Source organism: Psittacula echo (genome assembly GCF_963264785.1).
Source record: "Psittacula echo genome assembly, chromosome: Z".
Lineage (NCBI taxonomy): Eukaryota > Metazoa > Chordata > Aves > Psittaciformes > Psittacidae > Psittacula > Psittacula echo.
In genome coordinates this window covers 74,909,005-74,936,495 of record NC_137742.1, presented here as the reverse complement: position 1 = coordinate 74,936,495, position 27,491 = coordinate 74,909,005, and the positions used below count along the sequence as shown (strand labels likewise).

Below are 27,491 nucleotides of genomic sequence, written 5' to 3'. Positions count from 1 at the left end.
CTAAACCAGGTTTCTCCAAGCTGCGTCCAACCTGGCCTTGAACACTGCCAGGGATGGGGCAGGTTTTTGGTCTCCTTTCAGTGTAGTTTTTGTTTATACCATATGCTCAGAGGACATTCTGAACATGAAACAAGTATCATCCAACTTTATGGGCAGATGATCCTAAACTTCCCTGCTACGGGCAAGTTTCATTTAAGTTTGAGCATGTCGTCATGTGTAATACAATGAGATATAACTGACTGTGATATAGGTAAAGGTTCTTTGACGCAAGATGTGGTATTATATAGTCTCACAAATCCTTAAGACATCCCAGTGCTTATTTAAAATCCTTGTGTTTTCTTCCAGAATGACAACTAAGGCTTATCATAACATTCTCCTCCAGAGACAAGAAAGTTCAAAAAACCTCATGCTGCTATGTGTCTGTCCACCCTTGCAGGTCAAGAAGAAAGCAGTCTTTCAATACCAACACTTCATGTACCAGCTGAGTACGTGCAAGACAAATACAGCCCTGCCCACGTCTGTTCTCCCAGACCAGCGAGGTGCTTCGAGCTCAGCCAGCACAAAGGGATGAAAAGTAAGGATGCAATCAAAATGTAAGATTTCAGGGAAGACTGCCTGTCTTGCCCATGGCTTTTATTGCCAAACTGCACTGTCACTTGCCACTGTAGCTGCTAAAAATGCTACCCATGAGGAAATCCGTGAAACCATGCAGACATTACAACAGACTGGCAGTCAGAGGCCTCTGGCCCTGAAGACTGCTAAATCTAAGAGTCCCTGAAATTCTATTAAGCTGCATGTGAAAAGGAGAACACCATGACTGGATATAAGCTCAGATACACATAAATCTAATGGCATTTAAGTGCCAGGATTTTGTTCAGTGACACACTGCCTTCTACTAAAACAGTAAAACCATCCCTTCATCTGCCACAAATGACACATACTCATTCCCTGCTGTGCAAGACCAGATTTCCAGTGCCCCATCTGCCACCATCTACCTGAAGCACAGGTAGATGCATTCCTCCACAGTCATACAAACTGGTAACAGACTCTGTTGTCTTGATCCCAGGCAACTTCGGAATTCACTCTGTTATCTCTGAACTTGACAGCAGTCTCTATGATCACACCACAGCACCCAAAATATTCCACTATCCTAAAAGCCTGCTTTTTTCCCAGCCCTGAGGAAAACAGAAATGTCAGACTTTGCAGGCTCTGCTTTACAGCCTTACTGCAGGTCACAAAAACAACTTCTTCTTCCTTACCACTGTTCCATTCCTCCAGCAATGCCAAAAGCACCAAATTAAACATTGATCCTGTTTTGCGCAGCCAGGCAACTGCAAGCAACAGCAGCAGACAGCAGCTACCGCCAATGCAACTACTCAGACCTACAGAGTGGTTCCTGTTTTCAACACGGAACATATCCAAGCTTTAAATCTGATCCTTAAGAGCCACAATCATGTATCTGGTGTAGACTGGCAGGGTTATGAGAAGTTATGCAACCACACAACTGAAGACCAAGCTGTTGGCATCCACACATATATTCAAGACAACAGAGATTTAAGGTTTTTACATCAGCCAGCAAGGCGCTGCGCACTACAGCTGGATAATGGAAGCTGAGAAGCATTAATACCAGTGACAAAGTAATAAAATAACCCAAGTACGTAGCTTTGAAATAAGCAAACAGCTACACCGAAATTCTGAAAGGTCAGTATCACCACCCACAATTATATTTTCATGGAGGATTATTAAAATTCACTGTACTTGACACCCTGGAATGCTCCTCTGCCTGAAGGAGTACTGAACTGTTGAATTATGAGCACATGTACCTTAAAGAAGAAAATAATCTGTATTTTTATTATAAAAAGCATGTGTAAGCAGCAAAATTCTGTTCCAGAACACTGCCACGTAATTTAAACAGGATTATTGTTATTATCTGGCCAATTGAAAAGAGACAATATGTAAAATAGATGCAGATATTAAAAATTCTCCCCCCCTCAAAGCTTAATCTGCACTTTAATCATCCTCACATATGGCTATGTTACTATAGTTCCAGTAATCTAAAACTAAGCATCCAGACAGTTTTTCTTCTTTAATCCTACAAATAAGAAAGTCAGGAAAATAGCATCTAGCCTCAAATGACCTATTTTTTCCCCCCTGTAAACAAAACATAAAGGGATTCCTATTTCAAAAGCCAAAAATTACAGTGAAGAATTATGCAAAATCCTATGTGCATGAGGAAGGAAGGACAGTGAAATTATAGAAACAGCCAGATGATTGAGACTATGCTTTTAAACTTAAAATATTTATAGATAAGCTAATAAAAATTTTGTTGAGCATCAATGTATCACTCAGACCACTTTTAAGCCACCTGAAAAGAAATCTGTTCTGCACTGCACAGTTATTCAGCAGATTTGATGTACAGTTTGGGGTTTCTAATCTCTGCATGAACTGGAAAAAAATTTCATCACTAAAAAATTTGAAACCAGCATTATATAAAGAAACTCAACAGCTTACACTAAGAAATTGTCTTACATTTTATAAACTGGCTACTACTTCATATTTTATTTAGGTGCAGTATTAGCCTATTCTTTCCGATCTGTATAAACCATGTCAGCAATCTGAGCTTTATTCAATTTTCCAAAAAATCTTCTGTGAAATAATGTAATGTAAGTCAGTTGACTAAAAGCAATATGCTTATTTCTGCCATACTCTGCATCCAAGAATAGCATCATTAATACTAAAATCATTTTGCAATGCATTTAAATGTAACAAATTCTAACTGCAGATTTTTCTTTATTCTAGTCATGTAAAAGAACTAATTGAAATTAAATCATGAGATACTCCCCTGTATTATACTGCTGCCAGATATGTGAACAATACAGGAAACTAGCAAACAGGGAAACATTTGAATCCTGAACTAAAAATTATTTTGACAAAGCAGAAGGCTGCACTGCAACTGAATTAACATCTGAACATCTTAACAATCTAAACAGGACTGCTGGTTGCTAGCATGCTAGCAGACCTGCTGATTCCTCATACAGGGAAGCAAACACAACATTTTTAGATGTGGAAATGTATCATACAATCTAAAGCAGACTGTAATTGTTAAAAGTAAAGTACTGCATAAAAAACACATAAAATTTTCAGTAATATAAGGTTCAATTTTTATACAAGGTGAGTAAATATGAATTTATCAGAAATCACTTAATCTAATAGCAGAGAAGTATGTAAAGCTACCAGTCACAAGAATTCAACACCTGAAAAAACACACTGAAGGGTACAAAATAAAAAAGGTTGCTTTCCTTGAACTATAGCATCTAGATCAAAGCCTAGCAGCCTCCTGCCTACCTGCCATTTTAAAGAAACATTGGGAAGATGCAAGATACACATGGTTATCAATTGTGACTGACAAAGTCCCTAAACTGCAAATTGTTGGAAGCTAGGAGAATGCCCTGGGGAGGTAACATTACCCAGCCACCTTGTTCTTATGCTTGCCTCTGGTAACTGTCTAGTTTCAAACACAGGACAAAGTGAAGCCTATTTTGATTTCTGCTGCTTTATATTTTTTTGCACTTATATTTTGCTTTTTTCTTGACTTTCCTTCAGAACACAGTTTACAAATGAAGACATTAAATGAGATAATTAAGTTAAAGACTGTGCTAAATAGTACAGTGTATCCTGCTTTAGACCACTCTTTCATAACAAGCAATTAATGCCATCAAAACCCAAAGCCACAGTAGAATTAACACTATGTAATCAGTAAACTATATATGTCTTTTTAAAGAACAAGTAAACAAAAATACCCGATCTATCTTAGTTATTTTTTTACTTACGTGGCCAAGTTAGACTCTGGCTAACTTTATGGGATAAATCCAGAATTGTTAAATTGTGCTGTGCTGCTGTAATTCTACGCATAAGCAACAACGAAAAAGTACAAACAAGAGTAATTATAACATAATTACTACGGTGCAATTTAAGTGAAACCTAAAAAAAAAAAAAAATTAACATCCTTCCAGATCTGTTTCCCTGGTTTTTTATATGCAGGAGAAACAGAGTAACTTACTGTCAAAACTCATGTTTTATACCCCTCCAGAGAGATCCAACATTCCCCTAAATAAACATGCAACCACAAGAAGACAATATTCCTGAATGGATCTCAAATACTTCACAGCAATATAAAAATACTATAAACTTTGTCTTCACATCTGTTATAAGAATGTATAAAATATGCAAATGGTAATCAATCACTTTTGTTTATGTTCACACACAATATATTATGGCTATTTGTGCGAAATTAAGGGAACTGTTAGCTATTTTAGCCGACATGAATGAATGCTTGATTACTACATTTATAAGGAGTTAAGAGACAGCATTCAGTGGTACCAACACACACCCAAGAACAATGAATGAATACATGTGATGATGCTGCAATCTTTTTCTTTACTACAACAATTTTGAGATCTCAGACTTATGCTGTAACCTGCATTTGTACATTTTATATTGGCACTGATGCTATAAAACCTTTATTCTTAGGAGGAAAACTAGCCCATGGAATTCTGCTGTAGGAACGGATGGATTTTATTCCTAAATCACTGCTGCAATAGAAGATACTAATCCTGCTCTGCATGCTGATGGTATCAAATGTGACTTCAAATGGGTTTCTTTAAAGACCTCTAGGTAGTTTGTTTTACTGCCCAGATATCTTGATTACGGGAACAAAGTCGAACTTGAAATACTTTCCTTTAGAACTGTAGTTTGTGTATACATGTATAAATGAAAGGGCACTCAATACATTCAAAGTGAGATGATTTAAAACAAGCTATTTTAATATTAGGAAACACATATTGTTGCCATCATCACTATAAAGGGCCCTTCTTCCTAGTTCTACAGTATATATCCTCCAAATGAAAGTCATGTAATACCAATTTACACTCTTTCTCTTCTTTAGTGGTAAATAAGGAACTGTCTGCAGTTCTGGATTGTGCAGTTTTGAGTTTGTTAAAACTAAAGTTATGGTCGTCCTATGCTCTTGCCAGGCAAAGCACATTCACACTAACAGTAACTATTAATACTATTCTACAAGGCATTCATTCAGCCTTAATTAAAAGCACCATCTCACCCAGAACTGGAAGAAATGGGGCAAAAAGACTACTAGAATCACAGGGGAAAAAATTGAAATCCTATTTTTGAAGAGTAATTAAAAATTCAGTTTTTCTAGTCTGCAAAGCAAAGGTTAAAATATTTTTTGTCAGCTCTCTCAATACATACAATTTTTCTCCTTCATTGAGATTTTAACATTAGCGTTAAACTAATGTTTCTTTTTAACTAGAAAAAGATCAAATTAGTACAAAGAGACTACAAATAAATGCAGGCAAGAAACTAGAGTTCCAAACACTGAAGTCACTTGTGGCAAACAGCATGCCTTGGAAACAAGAACATGAACAACATCACAGAACCATAAACTCACAGAATTACGGAGTGGTCTGGTTTGGAGAGAACTTAAAGATCATCCAGTTCCAGTCCCCTGCCATAGGCAGGGACACCTTCCACTAGACCAGGTTGGTTCAAGCTTTGTCCAGCCTGGCCTTGAACATTGCCAGAGATGGGGCAGCCACCACTTCTCTGGGCAACCTGTACCAGGGCCTCACCACCCTCACAGGGAAGAACTTCCTAAAATCTCATCTTATTCTCCCCTCTGTCAGGTTAAAACCATTCCCCTTGTCGTGTTCCTACAGGCCCTTGTCGAAAGAAAGGTCTCCAGTCTTCTTCTAGCCCTCCTTTAGATATTGAAGACTGTTCTCTGTGGAGCACCTTCTACTCCCCCACCCCCGAGCTTTTAAGATTTTGCACTAGATACTCTTCTAAGTCCTAAACTAAGTACTTCTGCAACAAAGGCAAGCATCAGCATTTTCCAGGTTGTCTTCCACTTAGATAACAAAGTCTCTACCTTCTCCATGGCTACAGTACTAGAAATGACACTTCATGATGTCCACCCACTGGTATTTAAAAGATATTCTACCTCTCCAGAAACAGATGGGGGAAGGGGGAGAGTAATACCTTATGCAATGCTTTCTATACATACAGGCCACAGAGTTCTCTTCACAGGAATGGAATTCTACACATATTCCCCTACAGTGGCTATAAATTGCTCAGTATGATACATACATCATTAATTATCACAAGTTATACTTTTAAGTACATAGAGACCATTTTACTAGCTTTACAGAAAGATCTAATACGGAGGTAATAAACCTCTACATAATCATAGAATCATAGAATGGTTTGGGCTGGAAAGGACCTTAGATCATCCAGTTCCAAGCCCCTGCCACGGACAGGGACACCTTCAACTAGGCCAGGTTGCTCCAAACCCTGTCCAACCTGGCCTTAAACACTGCCAGGGATGGAGCATTTACAACTTCTTTGGGCAACCTGTTCCAGTACCTCACCACCCTCACAGAAAAGAACTTCCTCCTTATATCTAACCTGAACTTCCCCTCTTTAAGTTTAAACCCCTTGTCCTACCACTATAGTCCCTGATAAAGTCTCCCTCTCCAGCATCCTTGTAGGTCTCCTTCAGATACTGGAAGGTTGCTATGAGGTCTCCACACAGCTTCTCTTCTCCAGGCTGCACACCCCAACTTTCTCAGCCTATCTTCATATGGGAGGTGCTCCAGTCCCCTGATCATCCTCGTGGCCTCCTGTGGACTTATTCCAACAGCTCCATGTCCTTCTTATGCTGAGGACACCAGAACTGTACACAATACTCCAAGTGAGGTCTCACGAGAGCAGAGTAGACGGGCAGGATCACCTCCTTTGTCCTACTGGTCATGCCTCTTTTGATGCAGCCCAGGATACAGTTGGCTTTCTGGGCTGCGAGTGCACACTGAAGCCGGTTTCTCATCAGTCAAAGTCCACAAGTCCTTCTAAGCAGGGCTGCTCTGAATCTCTTCTCTGCCCAGCCTGTAGCTGTGCCTGAGATGGTCCCAATCCAGGTGCAGGACCCTGCACTTGCTTTGTTAAACTCCATAAGGTTGGCAGTGGCCACCTCTCAAGCATGTCAAGGTCCCTCTGGATCCCATCCTTTCCCTCCAGCATGTCAGCTGGACCACATAGCTTGGTGTCATTGGTAAACTTGCTGAGGGTGCATCAGTACCAATGTCCATGTCACAGACAAAGATGTGGAACAGGATCAGCCTCAACACCGAACCCTGAGGGACACCACTCATTACCCATTTCCAGTTGGACATGAGCCCTTGACCCAACTCTCTGTGTGCGGCCAGCCAGCCAGTTCTTTATCAGCCAAGTGGTCCATCCATCAAATGTATGTCTCTCCAGTTTAGAGACAAGGATGTTGTGCAGGACAGTTTCAAACATTTTGCACATGTCCAGGTAGACAATGTCAGCTGCTCTGCCCCTGTCCATCAGTTCTATGGTCGTCCTATCACAGAAGGCAACCAAATAGGTCAGACATGATTTGCCCTTAGTGAAGCCACACTGGCTGTCACCAACCACCCCATTGTTATTCATGTGCCTTTGCATGGTTTCCAGGAGAATCTACTCCAAGATCCTGCCAGGCACAGAGGTGAGACTGACTGGTCTGTAGTTTCCCAGGTGTTTGTCTTTCCCCTTCTTGAAAAATGGGAGTTGTATTTCCCCTTTTCCTGTTGTTGGGATCTTCACTTGACTGCCATGACTTTTCAAGTATGATGGACAGTGGCTTTGCAACTTCATTTGCCAAATAATAATTGCGCTATTTGTCCCTCTTTCCCAGTTTTGACCATTTTGTTTAATTTAGCCACCTTGACAAAGTCAAGCAATGTGTTTGTTTGGTACTAAGGAAACAATTTTCTTGCAAAACTGTGCAAGAATCAACAGCTGAGCAAGGCACAGGCACTAACACTGAATGAGGCAACAGATGCAATATTCATTCTAGAGCTTCCTACTCTGTCTAGACTCCAGACTGGGCAAGCAGCACTGTGTTGTGGTTTAAGCCCAGCCAGCAACCCAGAACCATGCAGCCGCTCGCTCACTCCCTGATCTTCCTCTATCCACTCCCAGAGGGATGGGGAGGAGAATTGAAAGAATGTGTTGAGATAAGAACAGTCCAGTAACTAAGGTATAACACAAAACACTACTGCTGCCACCAGTAATAATAATGATAAGGGAAATAATAAGGGAAGAGAATATAACCACTCACCACCTGTCAACTGATACCCAACCCGACTCGAGCAGTGATCTAGCCCTTCCGGGTAACTGCCCCCAGTTTATATACTTGGCATGATGTGCTGTGGTATGGAATACCTCTTTGGCAAGTTTGGGTCAAGTGTCCTGTCTCTACTCCCTCCCGGCTTCGCCTCCTCCCTGGCAGAGCATGAGACTGAGAAAGTCCTTGGTTAGAGTAAACATTATTTAGCAACAACTAAAAACATCAGTGTTATCACTATTGTTCTCAGGCTGAAAGTCAAAACCACAGCACTGCACCAGCTACTAAGAAGGAGAAAAATGACCGCAACTGCTGAACCCAGGACACACCGCTATAGCAGGGAGCTGCTCAGGGAACAGGAAAGGGAGATGTAAAATGAGGGTGGGAGGGATTAACCATGGAGATAACAGAGAGACAAGGAAAGACACATTCTGCAGAGATGAGGTTTAAGATTGTCCATGTGGAGGGCAACATCTTCCTTGACTTTCTTTTATACCACAATCATAAGACAACACACCCACAACATACAACGACCACACAACAAGATGCAAACCAGATCCAGGTTTGCTTAACCAGGCCTACATAAAGCTTATCTTTTTCCTCTTCCTGTAGCTACTGAAAAAGCAAAGGCTGTTTCACAACAGCTTCAGAGGTTCTGAGATTAATTTTGCATTAGGAAAGAAATTATTTTTAGATGTTGCACACATGCAAACACACAAAGATCACCTTGTGTTAAAACACTGTATCATGATACCAGTCCTTAGCCCTTTTCCTGTTGAGTATGATAATACACAGTTTTACTCCTTCTCCTGCTGAAATTCCACTGGGATACAGCAAATCTCATTTAGTCAAATATATTCCAACCAACTCAGCTTTCTATTTCCTTTTCTTTCCGCTCCCCTCATGGAAGTTAGGCAAGAAAGGCACCGGATGGAACTTACATTTCAAAGGCAGTTGAACAAAGAACACTTCTGTGATCCATAGAGATATTAACTCCTACAAAAAACAGTAAATTTCCTGATTCCTCCTAAAATGCTCAATCCTTGATGACTCATACGTTCTTATCTATTATCTTCATATTGAATAAGCAAGGACATTGCACCTTTCTTGGTTAAGCCTTTTTTTTACCTCAAAATTGCAAATGTCTAATGCTTAAAACCTTTTACTGTAATTCTCTGAATGTATTACATCACTGATGATCTAATGGTTATCTCCAAGTTTGTCCAAATGAGCTCCCTGCACACATTCTACCTTTATTCAACCTACTGCATGGTTTCTCCACTGGAAATTCACTTATCATCCCAAGCGATTTTCAACTATCAGGCACAAAGCAATAATCACACCCTCTCATTTTTGATACATCAATAAAACTGCACCTACCCACTGACTGCAAAAGATGCAGTACAGAAATCTTACTTCCTCTGAAAATGTCACTCCAGGAGGCACAGGTGAATTACAATTACAGAATGTTCTCTAATGCACTTGTGTGGATTATTGGGACAATACTGCTGAATGTCTGATGCACTAAGTACATGAAATTGCAGATCAGGATTCAGAAATGGAGAAATACACAGAAACAGAATAGCATTCTAGGTTTAGCTGAGGACTCCTGTCATCTCCAACCATCAAACCTTCTTTTATACTAAGGCGGCTGAAAAAGGGAACACTTATCAGTCTCTAGAAGTAGCAAAGAGCAGAGGAGAAAGACAAGAAACCAAACCTGCAAACTTGTAAAGCTGGAGGCATGGGAGAATTTAAACTAAATTTACTGGTTAAGAAGGAAGGGCTGAAGTCCCCATGCAAGCAGTTTTCTATCCTCTGTGTCTAGATAGGATGTTTGTCTATTTGACTATTGAATAGTATTTCAGCTGTTGCATCAGACATGTGATCATTTGGGAGCAAAACTGATTAAGGCACACCTTTTCAGGTCCCCATCCTCAGTGCTGCCACCATGTCAGACCAGCGCCTGCACTCTGGCTCCCCCAGCTGATAACTACACAAACAATTCCCCGAAGGCCACAAGGTGCCCTCAAGGGCAGGAAAAGAAATAAACCAATTTATTTCAATTTATTCTTGTAAAGTGGACCAGCAAATCTATATATATGCTTTTAAGGTGAACACCAGGCACATAATTAACTTCCATAAAGTCTAATACTATTTAGGATGGTTACATCAAAAGCCTTTTTGAAGTGGGTAAGATATATAAAAGCTATTATCAGAAAGATTTATTTTTTTTAAAAAAAGGCATACTGAAATGGATTTATTAAATCCCTGTCAGAAACTGCAACATTAAACAGTCTAACCAGTAGGCTCCTGTAAATGAAAAAGGTTTCTAATATTCTAAATTAACAAAATAGGAGGGAAAAAATAGTTATGTGCTTTTCTAACACTACTGGGAAAACATCCTTACAAAAAGGCTAATAAGAAAATTAAGCAACGATCATTCGGAAGTATAGTGCTGTATCATAAATCATATTATCTCTGGACAAGGAAAATAAAAATGCTTCTCTAGAAACATTTGTAAATTACCAACAGCTAAAATATTGGTATATCTCACTATTCAAAACTGTTAAAAATAAAAATGTAAAACTGTTTAATACATTTACAAAAGTAAAACAGATGGAAAAACTATTTAAGGTAACCAAAAAAGAGGAATTTTCTGTATGCCATAACTGAAGTGAACAAAGTGACAACTGAATAGATTGCACACTGACAATGCTGAGGGAATGCACAAAGGAACAAATCCAAAATCTTAAAATGCAGGCAACAAACAGTCCATGGACTCAATATTGTTATTTATCACATATTCAAGCACAACACTTCAATAAAACCTGCAAAGAGAAATCGGGGAAGATGGAGTCCGTTTCAAGACAAACTAGTAAAAAAAGCACAACTGTATTACAAAATAAAGCATTAATAAATAAAGCATAGCTCAAAATACGAAAGTGACCAACTCATCATCACATTTAAGAACTAATGAAAAGAAACACTTTCATACTCAATACACTGTATACAGGGATAAAACATCCATAGTTACTTTAGAATAAGTTAAATATATTAAGGATGTAAATACTTATGATGCAAGAAAGACATCAAACATTAATTGGCAAGTTTGGGAATAAGACATCATCCAATAGAAGGTAATACTCACCCACTGTCTTAAAAATTATACTGGATTAGAATTTGAATCCAATGTGATTTCTGCATAGGAATTTCTGTCTTGCTCCAAATACACTACTCTAAGCTACTTAGATGTCCTGTGCCCAAAAACAGAAGTTAATTCTTTCTAGCCTATATAATGTCCACATCTTTTATTATTTCCTGAGCAAACTATCAATCTCAGGCCTTAGTGAAAAATAAATACATTGGTCATACTCAGCATCATAATTATAAAATACAGATTTAGGCCAAGATAAAGAACTACTTCACCTGCATTTCATGAGGGGCTGGGTTACCCATTTCTTCAATCTTCGACGTCCAAAGGAAGTTTTAGTATGATCCAAGATCCAGAGGAGGCTTCCTTTTGTTTTCATATCAGTCTAAAATTAAAAAAATAGCAATATTATTTTTAACTGAAAAATCAATGATGTAGAATCACAGACTGGTTCAGACTGGAAGGGACCCTAAAGCTCATCTAGTTCCAAACCCCTGCCACAGGCAGGGACACCTTTCACTAGACCAGGTTGCTCCAAGCCCTGACCAACCTGGCTTTGAACACTTGCTCAAACCAGTCTATGATTCTAGGATTCTGGTGAAATGCACCACAGAAATTCACCACGATACTTAAACATTCTGCTTAGACTTTACGATATGGCAAATACACACTTGTTTACCGAACTTGTTCACTGATAATGCTCTACATTAAGTAGATATGCATCATAAGATACTCAAGCATGTCTTTCCTTTAGCCAGAAAGTACTTCCAGAAAATGACCAGAATAAGTTAAATTGTGTCTGAGCATAAAGGTCTGTGTAGTAGCACGAAAGTTAAAACAAACTCTACTGCAGTCATATCTCTTGACTGCAGCTGGCTCAAGAACTCAAACTTTAGTAAAGCTCTTTGCTAGTCAAAGTGCAATAAGGTTCCTAATTCATACTAAACCCCAGCATACATTAACTTTCATTTATGCTTCTGAAAATGTAATCCTCCTTCAGTTTGATCCTATTTAAAATAATTTAAACCTTCTCAGTGAGATTTACAAACTAACTTAACAAACATCCTTGGGAACAGTATGTCAAACAGCTGTGAAAAATCTCGGCATTTTTTTTAAAATAACACTACATTGTTCTTACCTGATTCTGTATAATTTCAAGATTTTTCATTGTTGTCCCATTAATTGTCATATATTCAGTTTCACTTGACAACAGTTTGAAATTGCTGGGGGGAAGAATTTCAAATGTTATATTTTAAATCCGGGCACAGACCTAACAGTCTCACATTAGAGAACTCAATAGTTATGTAAAATAAAAAAATCAAGTGAGAAATTAGAATTTATTTAAATAAAAAAAAGAACACAACACTGATGACTTTTTTTAATCTGCTGCTTGGGAAAATAAGATTTGTGACTCACTTTCCGGTTTCCTACAATGACTGTGACAAAGCTCAGAATAAAATCCAGCTCTCCTTTTACTTTATCCTGATCCACTAAATAGTTAAGAAAGTACCCCTTCTTCAGTCTCTGATGAAATTGGGAAAGTATGGTTTTGTTAGTGTTCTCTTATGACCACTATAGCGATATGGGGCAGGGATGGGACTAAGAATTACTGCTCTAAGAGTGGAACAGATTTTTAGCACAACTAATCATCAAACTAGCACATCAAAATATACATTATTATTTTCCACTAGTGCTACAAATTTAAACAGGCCGTTTAGGAAAATTAAAATAGAGTATATTCAAACTATGTGATTTTACTTCTAATACGAAATAACCATTACTATAATTACTTGACTTTTTGACACTCCCTAACAGAACTGGGTAAGACCAACCCAAAGCTTACATTAGTTTATTATCAACATTAATAATTGTATTAGATTCCTGAGTAAACTATGGATCTCAGGCCTTCATGAAAGGCCTGAAAATTATTTCAGTCTCAGACATATACATGTGGTAGTCAGGACTGTGATGTGAAGTGCAAGATCCTCACTAAATGCTTCTGACAAATCAAGTCATGATTGTCTAGGTTAATCATACTGCTGACTGCCCTTTGTACAAATCTAGGGCACTCTTTATTGTCTTAGAATAAACAGAATGATTTGCTGGGTAGGATTTAAAACTGCTTTATTGACTTTTCACAAAATCTGTGTCAGTGCATTCAATTTCAAACTCTCTGGGGGAGCACCCAAATGCTCAAGTTTTTCTGTTAGGCATACACAGCTGCATTATTGCTGCATTAAAAATATAACCAGCACTAAAACTTTCAGAAACATGAAATATTCAGAGACTAATGTTATGTATTTATTCTGTATGCAGGTGTCTGGGCCTGCTAGCAAACTTGTTCCTAAGTAATGGGTCAAATTAGGAGTATTTTCCACAGGATATATCTACCATATCAATATCTATATTGGTATCTATATCAATATATATATATGAAGAAGATATTTATAAAATTTGATTCAACTGAATGCCCTCAAGATGTTCAATGAGTTTGGAAGGAGAGCTGACTCAGAACTGTACCCATAGTCATAATTATTCTGCTCTAATGTGCAGCCAAAGTTGACCAGTAAAATAAAACCTTGGGAGGCAAAAGTAGCAGCACTTTCCACAGTACACAGTATTTTATAAGCAACACCACAGTAATTCCTTTTATTATCTTCAATCACAACTGCTGATGCTGGTAAAAATTAAGCAGGAATGATTTCTGCTTGACTCCCAATCCCTATGATCAACCACAAAACCCTACCCCCTCTTCCAAAAGCACATCTTTGGCATCTACGACCTACCTAAACTGCAGTTTCCCCATTTGCTGCTGCGCTTCAGTTTGCCACTACTACAGACTGCGACCTCTTAAACCCAGCTGGGTAGGAGCCATGCCTTTCCATCTCTTCCCGACAGCAAAGAAGATGCTTTTGGCTGTTTCTATCAAGCCTTAATCACCCATTCCTGAGCTTCAAGGTAGTGGATTTACTATGTCTAATGTTTCCCTCCCTCAGATGGCTTCAGAGCACTTAACACAGAGCATATTCTGTTCACAGGAACCCTGCTCTCCAGTAGTATTTAAAAACAACTGATTGCTCCATTGCAAGTGTGGAGTGTATTTACTACTCTTTCAGAATCAGATATGCTGAAGTTGCCCTCACAGCATAAATTATGTGGTTTATATTATCCAGGTGTTTGCTTCATCTGAATTATTCCACCCTGCTATTAACCCCGGTAATTGAGAGCTTAGAATATATGAATAATAGCCAAGATCGACTCCAGTATATGCCCAACCAGCAATTCCAGATGTCACAGCACAGAACATGTTTTGCCTCCACCCCCTCATCTTCCTTCAGTTTGGGATGATAATTTGATAAAAAAGAGAAAAAAGACAGGAGTCTCTGTAGGAAACGTAAGGACCAAATGGAGTAAGAAGATTGTAAACAAATACTAAGTCAGTGCCAGTTCTGCAGCAAGGGTGTCAACACATCGCTTGTGAGAAATTCTGATGTGCTGCTATCAGCCATCTTCTGCATCAGTAAAAATGACCCTTCAAAGTCACTTCAACTGGATCACAATTCCGTAATTCCTTCTGCAGGTGACGGTGTGACCCAAGTTTCAAAAAACAGGCTTGCAACTGTGTCATAACAAGGTGATGGGAACAGCTGGCAAGTTCTCTACTGAGGAGCAAGGCAAGGTAAGATTATGCAGTCTGGGCTGAGAAAAATGAAAGCGGGGGAGGGGAAGGGGAAGAAACACAAGCTTCTAGTAAAATTTAGGAAACTTTGGGGGAATACTCATGAGTAAGAGGTTCCTACTCATAAAATTACCTTTTACCACACTTAATGAGTATTAATGGGTTACTATGATTGCTTTAGGACAGTGAACTACATCCTCAGACTTCAATTATTTCGTGCTACCTGTGACACTGGATCTTCTTGGTCATTCTGCCTCCTGAGGAACTTGCAGTGAAGGGCATTTTTCATGCTTTATTCGTTATTCTCTCCACAGGAGATTCTACATATAATTTCTTACTCAATAACCCAGTCTAAGCAAACGCATGTTATTCAGATCAGTAGTTTTCAACTACTTTAATTTTGTAAATCTGTAAAGCTTTGAGCGAAGCTGCAAGGCATTGTATGGAAAGCCTACTAAGCAGCAGATTTTCTCTGCTCAATTACCTTTTCCAGACCCCTAGAGTCCATGTCTTCAAGATTTCTAAGGGTGAGTAAACCACACAACAAACCTATATATTCAGACAAGAATTGCAGGAATCTCTACTCAGCCTTAAGAGGTAAAAACAAGTCTCTCAGAAGCATTAGCTTTCTTTAGATAAGACACCACAGTTTACATAGTGAAGGACAGCAAGCCCAGACTATGCTCTGTATTTAATTAAGCAGTTTTAAATCAGCTGATATAGCCACAGGGCTGTAGAACTTCTGATCTGTACCCCTGATGTGAATCCAGAAACTTCTGGCTAAACCAAGAACAAAATAAAATACATACACACAAAATAAAACTGAGAAATACAATACAAAGAACAAGAACAGAAATTAAAGGACCTGGGAAGACTGAAGAGAAACAAAAATAATCTTCATCAACTTTAGCCTGAACCAAGTCATCTTTTTCTCCACTGAACTCACCCCAAAAAGTACGCCCGCAACCTTGTTCTACCCAGATGCCTGTGTTCTCCCAGCATGTTTTCCCTGTGTGCAGACTCAGCACTCCTGTGAGCTGCGAATGTCCACAGAGCAAGCGGTCCTTCCTGCTGCCTTTCCGCAACCACGAAAGAGATGGCAAATCCTTTGCTCATTACTTCTCTAGCATCTACTTCTTAGCATCTGAAAACCGTGCCTTGCCTTTTTTAGTCCCTCATACTCCTGAGCTGACTTTCAAGCCTCTCAAAATAATTTCAGTACTTCCTTTCTCATAGTGAAAGCTGGTAAATAAATCCATGCATTGTTTTGTACACATGATGTTTCTGGCATAGAATCATAGAATAGTTAGGGTTGGAAAGGACCTTAAGATCATCTAGTTCCAACCCCCCTGCCATGGGCAAGGACACATCACACTAAACCATGCCACCCAAGGCCTCATCCAACCTGGCCTTGACCACCACCAAGGATGGAGCACTCACAACCTCCCTGGGCAAACCCATTCCAGTGCCTCACCACCCTCACAGTAAAGAATTTCTTCCTTATATCCAATCTAAACTTCCCCTGTTAAAGTTTTAACCTGTTATCCCTTGTCCTGTCACTACAGTCCCTAATGAAGAGTCCCTCCCCAGCATCCTTGTAGGCCCCCTTCAGATACTGGAAGGCTGCTATGAGGTCTCCACGCAGCCTTCTCTTCTCCAGGCTGAACAGCCCCAACTTTCTCAGCCTGTCTTCATACAGGAGGTGCTCCAGTCCCCTGATCATCCTCGTGGCCCTCCTCTGGGCTTGCTCCAACAGCTCCATGTCCTTATTCTGTTGAGGACAGCAGAACTGCACACAATACTCCAAGTGAGGTCTCATGAGAGAAAGAGTAGAGAGGCAGGATCACCTCCTTTGACCTGCTGGTCACGCTCCTCTTGATGCAGGCCAGGATACAGCTGCCTTTCTGGGCACACGGAAGCTGGCTCATGTTCATTTTCTCATCGACCAACACCCCCAAGTCATCCTCCGCAGGGCTGCTCTGAATCTCTTCTTTGCCCAACCTGTAGCTGTGCCTGGGATTGCTCCGACCCAGGTGGAGGACCTTGCACTTGGCATGGTTAAACTTCATAAGGCTGGCACCAGCCCACCTCACAAGCATGTCAAGGTCCCTCTGGAGGGCATCCCTTCCCTCCGGCGTATCAACCGAACCACACAGCTTGGTGTCATCGGCAAACTTGCTGAGGGCACACTCAATCCCACTGTCCATGCCACCAACAAAGATGTTGAACAAGACCGATCCCAACACCGATCCCTGAGGGACACCACTCGTTACCTGTCTCCAGCCGGACATCGAGCCATTGACCACAACTCTTTGCGTGCGGCCATCCAGCCAGTTCTTTATCCACCCAGTGGTCCACCCATCAAATTGATGTCTCTCCAACTTAGAGACAAGGATGTCGTGTGGGACAGTGTCGAACGCTTTGCACAAGTCCAGGTAGATGACGTCACCTGCTCTACCCCGGTCCATCAGTTTCGCAGCCCCATCATAGAAGGCCACCAAATTGGTCAGGCAGGATTTCCCCTTAGTGAAGCCATGCTGGCTGTCACCAACCACCTCCTTGTTTTTCATGTGCCTTAGCATGCCTTCCAGGAGAACCTGCTTCAAGAGTTTGCCAGGCACAGAGGTGAGACTGACTGGTCTGTAATTCCCCGGGTCATCCATTTTCCCCTTCTTGAAAATGGGGGTTATATTTCCCTTCTTCCAGTCGTCGGGAACTTCACCTGACTGCCATAATTTTTCAAATATGATGGCCAGTGGCTTAGCAACTTCATTTGCCAGCTCCTTCAGGACCCGTGGATGGATGTCTACAGGCCCCATGGACTTTGTACATTTAGGTTTTTAAGACGGTCTCGAACCAGATCCTCTCCTACAGTGGGCCTAGGGTCTTCATTCTTACAGTCCCTGCATCTGCCTTCCAAGACTTGGGTGGTGCAGTTAGAGCCTTTGCCAGTGAAGATTGAGGCAAAGAAGTCATTAAGTACCTCAGCCTTCTCCAAATCCAGGGTAGCCAGTTCTCTTGACATCTTCCGGAGGGGGCCTACGTTGTCCCCAGTCTGTCTTTTATTCGCTACGTACCTATAGAATCCCTTCCTGCTATCCTTAACATCCCTAGCCAAGTTTAATTCTAACTGGGCCTTAGCTTTCCTAACCTAGTCCCTAGCTTCCCAGACAACATCCCTGTATTCTTCCCAGGCCGTCATCATTAACACCCAAGAGATATGAAAGTCCTATATGAAAACCACTCTCTCAATTTCTACATTTCCCCTGAGAATTCAAGGATGTCCATCATTTTAAGCTGAAGAACTTGTATTTCGACTTCCTTCTTAATTTCATCTTGTCAACTCCCTTCCACCGCCACTATAGGGTACAAACACTCCTCTTAATTATTTCTTTCATTCCCTTCCTCCATCAAAGCCATTTTAACCCTCCCCTGCCCTCTTTCAACATGACCCAGCAGTGTGTGTTTGCAGCCCAGAGCCCCCTCGCCCCCTTGTGCTGGACTGCATCCCTGGAGCGTAAGCAGCAGGTCGAAGGAGGGGATTCTCCCCCTCTGCTGTGCTCTGGGGAGACCTCCTTGCAGTCCTGCATCCGCTTCTGGGGCAACAACACAAGAGGCCATGGAGATGCTGCAAGGGCTGGAGCAGCTCTGCTCTGGAGACAGGCTGAGAGAGCTGGGCTTGTTCAGCCTGGAGAAGAGAAGGCTCCTTAACGGGAGACCTTAGAGCAGCTCCCAGTGCCTAAAGGGGATGACAAAAAATCTGGAGAGAGGCTTTTGACAAGGGCCTGTAGGGACAGGACAAGGGGGAATGGCTTTAACCTGACAGAGGGGAAACTGAGATGAGATTTAGGAAGAAGTTCTTCCCTGTGAGGGTGGAGGCACTGGCACAGATTGCCCAGAGAAGCGGTGGCTGCCCCATCCCTGGCAGTGTTCAAGGCCAGGCTGGACAGGGCTTGGAGCAACCTGGCCTAGTTGAAGGTCATGGCAAGGGATTGGAACTGCATGAGCTTTAAGGTCCCTTCCAACCCAAACCTGTCTATTATACTTTGGCCTCTCTCTTCTATCTTCACTGCTGGTAGTTCTCCAATCCTAAAGCTACTCCCCTCATTCACAAAGATACCCCTCTCTTCTATTCCCTGCATTTTTTGGAGTTCATCTATCAGTGTTCAAAATCTAAAAACTACAGTCACTCTTTTGTGTCTCAAATATGCTGGAAAACATGTCAGTAAAACTCAATCACACAGAGACACATTTCCTCAGCAACTGCTATGCAAATGGGGATGTTTCAAGCAAAACTATGTTCTCAACTGGATTTGAAAACCTCTCATAGATGTGTACCAATTTCTTGTCAAAAGCCAATAAAGGTCTCTCAGTATGTAAAGGTATTAGAACATTGTGATTCAAAAAAAACTTTTATCATTCATTGTTAAATTTATTTTTACTTGCTACTAGAGCTTTAATGCAATCTAGCCACATCCCAGGGTCCTGGTGGGGCAGATACCTTTTTTATTTCTTTTTAATATTTTGCTTTATTTAGGATATTAAAAGTGGATTTAAAATCTTGATCTAAATATCAAAACAAATCTTGTTTTCCCCTTGATGATACCTCCTCACTTATATGATTCACGGTTCTTGCTCTTAAATTTCAACTGAAAGTGTTTATCCAAAGAAGGTACAGAAGTGTAAGGAATTTTTCTGCCATTCTTCCATCAAATACATCCTTTTCATCCAGATCTGTGTCACTTATATTAATAAACTGAAAACTATCTTGCAACTCTTGACTTCATGCTCACTGATTCATCAGTATATGCTCACTGGCCTGGATTCTCCTAAGAATTTTAAGTTGCTTGAGCGTGCAATGGAAGTATTTCTCCTTTATTTCCTGCAGAAACACAGAATATTCATGAGCCTGGCACCCTCTGCTTCAAAGGTTTTCAGCTTTCCCTTTTCAGTGTTTAGATATTTCCCTGGCATTGGGAAAAATACTGAGGTTGAGTTAGCCTCAGTATTTGGGTCATCATTTCCACGTATGTGACATACTAAAAACAGCAAGCAGAATTCAGTATGGGGTAGTAAAAAGAGTAAAGGCTTTAGAAATAAGTACAGTAGAATCCAAGCTCCTGAACACAGTAACAAAGATACCTCAAAGAATGTATTTTATCTCTTCATAGCTTATCACCAAGATACCAGATAGTTCATTGCCTTTCCATTCAGATCCTCATACTTTCACATAAAGTCCATTAGAGCAACCTTCAGCAGGCAAATGTCAACTCTAAGACTTAATGCTTTTCCTCCTCAATCTGTAATTATAGTAGATTTTAAGATGTGGCTATTACAAATGTGACTGACTGTTGCTAGATAAGCCTTCATATAATTATGTTTCTCCATTACTACTGAATTACTTCTAAATAAAAGATTGATTTTTTTATTTCTCTCATCTGAAAGAACACTCACCTTACTTGATTACACATAAGGCACTGCGACAATAGTGACCTGCAAGTGTGATTGTGGAATGGCATTTCGTTGGAGTTCACTGTCTTCTTCAGAAACTCTCACAAAAAGATTTCTCCAGCCACTCAAGCATTTTCAAAAAAAAAAACCACCATAAAGCCATCCAAAGAGGATGAGTGGGGACACCACAGTGCTAAGACACCACAGATCAGAGTGCCCCTTGAGGGAATAGGCAGGGGAGACAGCTTAGAAAATAGACAGGTATTCTTTCCTAATTAGGCCTATAAGCCCAGCATTTTAATAGTACTTGGAGTGGAGAAGAGCAATTTACGGATGAAAAACCATTCTAAAATCCAGAAAACCCAGGTATTTCCAAATATTTTAATAGATACCTGGAAAACTTTCAAAGCTGACATCTGCAGTCAATTTTTAAAAGCAGCTGCATTTAAAAAACATGGTAACATAGGGACCCCTTCAAAATCTAAGCTTGAAACTTGAAGACTGTCCTACAAAATGTGAATTTCTATGACTGACTTGATATATTTCAAAGTTTTCAGTTTGCAGCCAAACTTACACTGTTAAATCCTACAGGACAGAGGAACAGTGAGACAACCAAAAGAATATTTTGCACAGGAACCATCACAGCTAAAGCTGCTTTAATAAAGCATTTAATAAGCCTCAATGATATTTTCAAACATAAGACAGGTAGGAACGCACTTTTTTATACTTCTCCAAGACAGGATAAAAAGATGCTTTAGCAGCAGTATCTTTCCATTTTCATTTTGAGTACTCGTTTGAGCCTATCTCATAACCCTGAGCATTGGGACTACACAGGGAAAACCAAGATTATTTCCATGTCTGTGTGGTCATATACTAACTTCGCAGAAACACTGACAGTCTATCAACAACTTCTTGCATGATTGTTTTCCCACCCCTAGGTACCACTGAGCCGACACAAGGGATTTTTCAAGACAGCCAGGATGTGCTGAACATCTGTTTCCTTTATAATTGATAACTAGATTCACCAACTCAAACAGACCTGCCTAGTACTGCCTAAACATTACAACATTACAACATTAGCATTTATACCTGCTTCCACAACTTTGCAAAGAAAAAATTATTTACACACCTCTGGCATAATGAAACATCTGCAAAGCTAAATTACAGCATTAATTTTCTTGTTTAACCTTTCAAAAAAGCCCCAGATTTTGTTTCCAAAATAAAACTGAGGTTGAGATGCGATGGCTGATACTGACTGACAAACTTTAAAATTTCCCCCCAGTATCTACCAAATTTTTTCTTTCAGTTATACTTGGCAGCAGTACCCGTTCATTTACACTACTGATAGTAATGTCAAGACAAGGAGGCCACAGAACTGCTCCGAGTGCTGGAGCAGCTCTGCTCTAGAGACAGGCTGAGAGAGCTGGGCTTGTTCAGCCTGGAGAAGAGAAGGCTCCTTAAGGGAAGACCTTTGAGCAGTACCCAGTGCCTGAAGGGGCTACAAGAAACCTGGAGAAGGGCTTTTGACAAGGGCCTGTAGGGACACAACAAGGGAGAATGGCTTTAACCTGACAGAAGGGAGACTGAGATGAGATCTTAGGCAGAAGTTCTTCCCTGTAGGGATAGTGAGGCCCTGGCACAGGTTGCCCAGAGAAGCGGTGGCTGCCCCATGCCTGGCAGTGTTCAAGGCCAGGCTGGACGGGGCTCGGAGCAACCTGGCCTAGTTGAAGGTGCCCCTGTCCGTGACAGGGGGCTGGAACTGGATGAGCTTTAAGGTCTTTCCAACCCAAACCAGTCCGTGATTCTATGGTAAAGATTTTCATGAAATATCACTTCATAAAATCACTTGATTCCTTTAGTTCTGATCAGGAGCTGAAATGTGCGATACAATTTTTACAAGGAATATGTTTATAACTCTTAGCAAGTAGGTTCATTATAATCAGAGAAGTTGTCTGCTAAAACTTAGACGGTAACACTGGTACGTGGATTTGTGCTTTGAACTGAAAGTATGTAAGGCAACTCACCTTGGATTGTAAAGCATCCTTTCCAAATTAAATTCTTTGAGGTATGCAATTACTGCTGCCAGACAGCAAATAACAGGCTTATCCAAGCTTAGTATTACAGATAGTTTTTGAGGACCTACAAAAAAAGGTTATTTTCTTGTTAACCGTTTAGTAGTTAAGTATTTTAGAAAAATCATAATCTATTTTTCAATTTAATCAGATAGAAATCTGTAATATATGTTCAGTGTGCTATGATATCTACAAAACAACATAAAGTCAGGTTCCAAAAAAACACAGTTCCAAAGAATACAGAACATTACAATAATGTAAGCACATCATGAAACACTTGATTCCACAGGTTTTTCTTCATAAAAAATGAATAACTGTTGGCATAAAAAATTTCTAAATACATACACTAAGATTTAAATTCTGATATCTCCACTACTGCTGGCAACATCTGCGCAAGTTAAAAGGCATGAACAGGCCCTGGTATAAGTGCTGATGATTTATCTGCCTTGGCCAGTCTGCAGAACATGGTTCCATCTTTGTGAGACAACTTTTGCATTTGATAGTGTTTCTAAACAGCACTCTATGACAATCCCTGGACCAGCTGCAACAACAGGAAAATTCACTCCATGGTATCTCAATATAAAACGTTATTTTTTAGAAACCTATTAAGTGTTTTCACAGATGTTTTTTAAATGTGTTCTTCTGTTCTTAGAATGTTAACACACACACAGGAACTTGAGGAAACATTTTATATTGAATAATTTCCCACAGTTGCTACTATGTATGTGTGAATTTAAATCTGCCTAAACACACATATTCAGACTACGAAAAAGAAAGGATGCTATACATGTCTCTATTTAAATTATGTTTACTTTCAAGGTTCACTTCCTCCAAGCTCAGAAAAGATCCCAATGTGCAGAAAATTAAGTAAAGGTGACAGAAGACCTGCATGGACGAAGAAGATGCTCCTGATGAATTCAAATGCTAAAAAGGAGTATGAGAGATGGAAGCAGGGACAGGTGACCCAGAAAGAATACAGACATTGCTCAAGCTTGCAGGATGGGGTTAGGAAAACCAAAGCCCACCTGGAGTTGAGACTGGCAAAGTATATGAAGGGCAACAAGAGCTTCTACAAGCACATCAGCAGCAAAAGTAAGACAAGAGATAATGCGCACCAACTGCTGAGTGGGGCAGCAGATTTGGTGTCAAAGGACATGGAAGAGGCTAAGGAACTCAATGCTTCTTGATTTTACTGGCAAGATGTGCCTTGAGGAATCCAAGGCCTCTCAGACCACTGTGAAATTCTGGAGCAATGAAGATACCTCCTTAAAAGAGGAGCATCAAGTTAGGGAATACTTAAACTGGACATAGACAAGTCCATGAGACCTGATGGGATGCACCCATATGTATTCCCTTTTTTATGCAAAAGCTAACACAGCTTCAAAGACATTTTGAACGACATACCTGTAGTACCAGGCACTTCTTTAGTGTAAAAACCAGTGATCAGCTGGAAAGCACGGCTATATTCAAAATAGACATTTTCCATCCTTTCTATCCTAATTTTGTCATCCCGTAACCTGCAAAGGAAACACAATTGACTTTCAGTATTTATGCTCCCTCCGTGAAAAACCCTTAAGTAGGTTATGAAGGTATACTTCCTTTCACCTTTTATTTGTTAAGAATTGAATGGGCAAAGAATAAAGAGATGATCTACTTGGGTGGGCTAACAACACTTCTGACCTGTGGTCAGGTTTTTTAAACATTTCTTCTTTGCATTGTAAAACTGCAAACAAGTAAAACCCAAACAGCAAGCCCAAAAGAGATGTACAGAAGTTGCCTAGTATTCCTGCAACCCTATATATTACTGCAACGTAGACCTAAATTCATTTTTATCAATTGTAAGTATTTGGCTTACCTGTTCTTAAAGACATGATGATTAAAAAATGAAGCAATTCTCCCATGCTTCCTATTACCATATTTAATTATCCTCTATCTTTGAAGACTTTGTCCTATACTGTACAACTTGTTGCAACACAAACCCATTCCATCATTTCTGATAGGCAACTGAAATAAAGTATTCCTGTCCCTTTATTTTCTAACTATTTGAAGACTTTTGTCTTCCTTGTGCTAAAGGACTTGATTCTTTTAGTCTTTTTGCAGTCCAGGACGTCAAGGATGTTGTCAGTACTCCCAACATGCCAGCAGTTCCTCCCAGTTTAACAGTACCAGCAAAGGCAGCAAACTCTGTTCCACCATTAAGCCAAATAAGGTATCTTTCATGAATCCTTCCCTATTGTCAGTAAGTAATTAAGAATTACAGCAGTACAGGATTTCAACCAGTTTTGCAACCCATGAGAAATTAATCTAGCTAGTTTCCTCTGATCCCCTGCTGCATCATCAATTCAACTTCTACAGCTGCTAATATAGCATTAAAGAGATGTACTGGCTCAAAAAACAACAACAACAAAACAAACAAAACAAACCAAAATAAAAATCACACACACTCCCCCTGAAACTTTTGAGCATAATTACACAGCTACAGAATAAGCACAGAATAACCAGCTAGTAGAAAGCTATCAGTAAATGACATATATGCATCTGGTTTCATACTACCATGGGACATGAATTAATTAATTAATTAATTTCAATTAATTATTGTAATTTAATTATTTTTAATTAGCGAATTAAGTACTTCTAGCACAATGGAATTATGCAAATGAGAGGGATTGTGCAGGTGTTATAGGAAGGAAATTAATCTATACAATTTCTGCAGGGCTTTTTTAATTCACAGGAAAAAAAACACACAGGTTTTCTACATTACATTGTACATATTCCCATCTGAAAGGATCAATACATCTCTGAGGATCAGCTCTTAAAAATGAGAGCTATTTTCCTATAATACATGTCAAATTAACTGAGCCTTCGAGGTATGACTTTTCTCAGCACATCCTAGATGATCCCTTGCTTACTTCAAGTGCCTTAGTTTTAACTGACTGATCCAATTAAGTTTTCATTCTCCCTACCCTCTGGGATTCTCCCCTGCCCCAACCCTACTCAGAATGAGCAAACATTTTTAAAGCAGATGGATTTCTGTAAAAGACAATTAGTCTGTGTTCCTCAGCCTCTGACAGCAACCAGCTATTTTCTTCCTTGCATTTTCACTTGCTCCAAGCTTCACTAATAATCTGCTCTAACACATCCACCCATTTGGCTAAATTAGCATGTACACTCAGTACAGCCTTTTGCAAGAATACCCTTCAGCACTGTTGCATGCTACCCTGACGTTAGGAGAGTACAAGCCTTCATGGAAGTCTTGCCAGACTGCAGGGCCTTTCTGTTGACCATGTGTGAGTAGGGACTTACACAAATCTTTTTAAAATGGGACTTTATTCCTCATTTCTACTTCTTCAGGAAAGCGAGGCTTACCAAGGTCTGCAGAGCTGGTTTTTAAAGCCGAAGGAGGCTTTCACTGACTGGTTTCAGGTAATTCCCTGAATGATTCATGCTACACCTGCTTGTTTTTAAAGTAATGGTGAAAAAACTGTTGTAGTTTTATTTAATGCGTTTTGATTTTTCTCTCATTTTTCACTTCATTCTTCACAACTAAATTTATCCAACACCTTAGCATAAACTTTGGCAAACGACAGTTACAATCAATATGAGTGACTTCTTATAGCAGTATTTTTGCTCATCAACTATATTGATAGGAAATAGTTACTAGAAATTAGAACTAGACAACTTGGTTATTTGTAAGGATCTTCACATATTTCAATATTTATATTCTAGATGTAGCATCATCAAACAATTATCCGACACTTTATCAAAGTATGCATCTGATTTCTATGTAAAGCAAAAAAAACCTGGAAAGTTATAGGTATCTATTAACGGAAGGAAAAAAAAATCTGAATTTTTATCATGATGTATGAAAACAAAATTTGATGCAGAGGTTTTTGTGTCTGTCCTTTGTTTAGCCAGATGATCACACATAGGCCATTTTTCTGATTATAGCCAGAATCTATGTGGATGCTTATGTTGATGCTCTATCTCTCCAGCTACCAATGCCTGTTTAAATCAGAAGTCAATTCACCATCAACTTTTGTAAACATCATTCTTGTCAGAACATCTACAACAAACTGCTGTGCAACTCATCCAGTATTTTATTGATATTCCTTCCAGGACTTCTGAAAACAAGCAACCTCATGAACCCCTGACATTGACAGGCATAGTTAATTATGAAAATCAACTTCACAAAGCTTTTTTACTTTCCTTGCACAAATAATTCTACTACCACCCTTAACTGGATATTGGGCAGAGATACTTCAGGGTTTTAAATTGTCAGCTGATGGTACAGATAAACGATCGAGCCCTTATTAAAATTTCCTGCTTTCTAAATGCACTGGGATTTGATGCAGAACTGTCTGCCATCATAACATGAGTTATGGGAGTTGCTTGAAGAGATTATTATTAGCCACAGTTAAGAATATGAAACCTATGTGTCCATAAATAGATGCATAAAGGATAGGATTATAAAATATATTCATGCAGACAAACACACTTTCTTATTTGTAACAAAATACGTAAGTCTCCACCTATACTGTTCAATGATTCTGTTACTACAAGGCCACATTTATCTGTCACCCAGCTGGGAAAATTAAATAGGGTTAACATCACTGGGTTTTATCCCTCTATTCATCTGGCAATTCAGTGCATTCACTTAAAGATTCACTGCTTACCAAATGCTGCAGGAAAAATATTTAAAAGAGATCACTAAGTTTGGGAGGGAAAATATCTCTTAAGACAAAAAAAATAAATAAAAGCTCAAAACTAGAATAATGTAAAACTATATAAAATAAATTTACATAAACTGATTCAAAATATTTAAAAAAATAATAAAATCCTTTCTTGAAAGAATGAGCTTGCATATAAGCACAAGAGCTCCCTGCTGTGTGCTGATTAAAACAGGAGTCACTTCACTAGTGCTCTACAATTCACAAT

General features: G+C 39.7%; 1 protein-coding gene across 1 annotated transcript in view; it reads right to left on the bottom strand.

Annotated features, from left to right (window-relative positions):
* Positions 1 to 27,491, bottom strand: part of MSH3 (mutS homolog 3) — a 124,555-nt gene that overhangs the window by 62,403 nt on the left and 34,661 nt on the right. Inside the window, exons 9-12 of the mRNA XM_080636996.1 lie at positions 23,961 to 24,073; positions 22,509 to 22,623; positions 12,493 to 12,577; positions 11,630 to 11,739 (exon numbers count right to left, since the gene is read on the bottom strand). Of these exons, the coding sequence (XP_080493122.1) occupies positions 11,630 to 11,739; positions 12,493 to 12,577; positions 22,509 to 22,623; positions 23,961 to 24,073 (423 nt within the window). The remainder of the gene's footprint in view (positions 1 to 11,629; positions 11,740 to 12,492; positions 12,578 to 22,508; positions 22,624 to 23,960; positions 24,074 to 27,491) is intronic.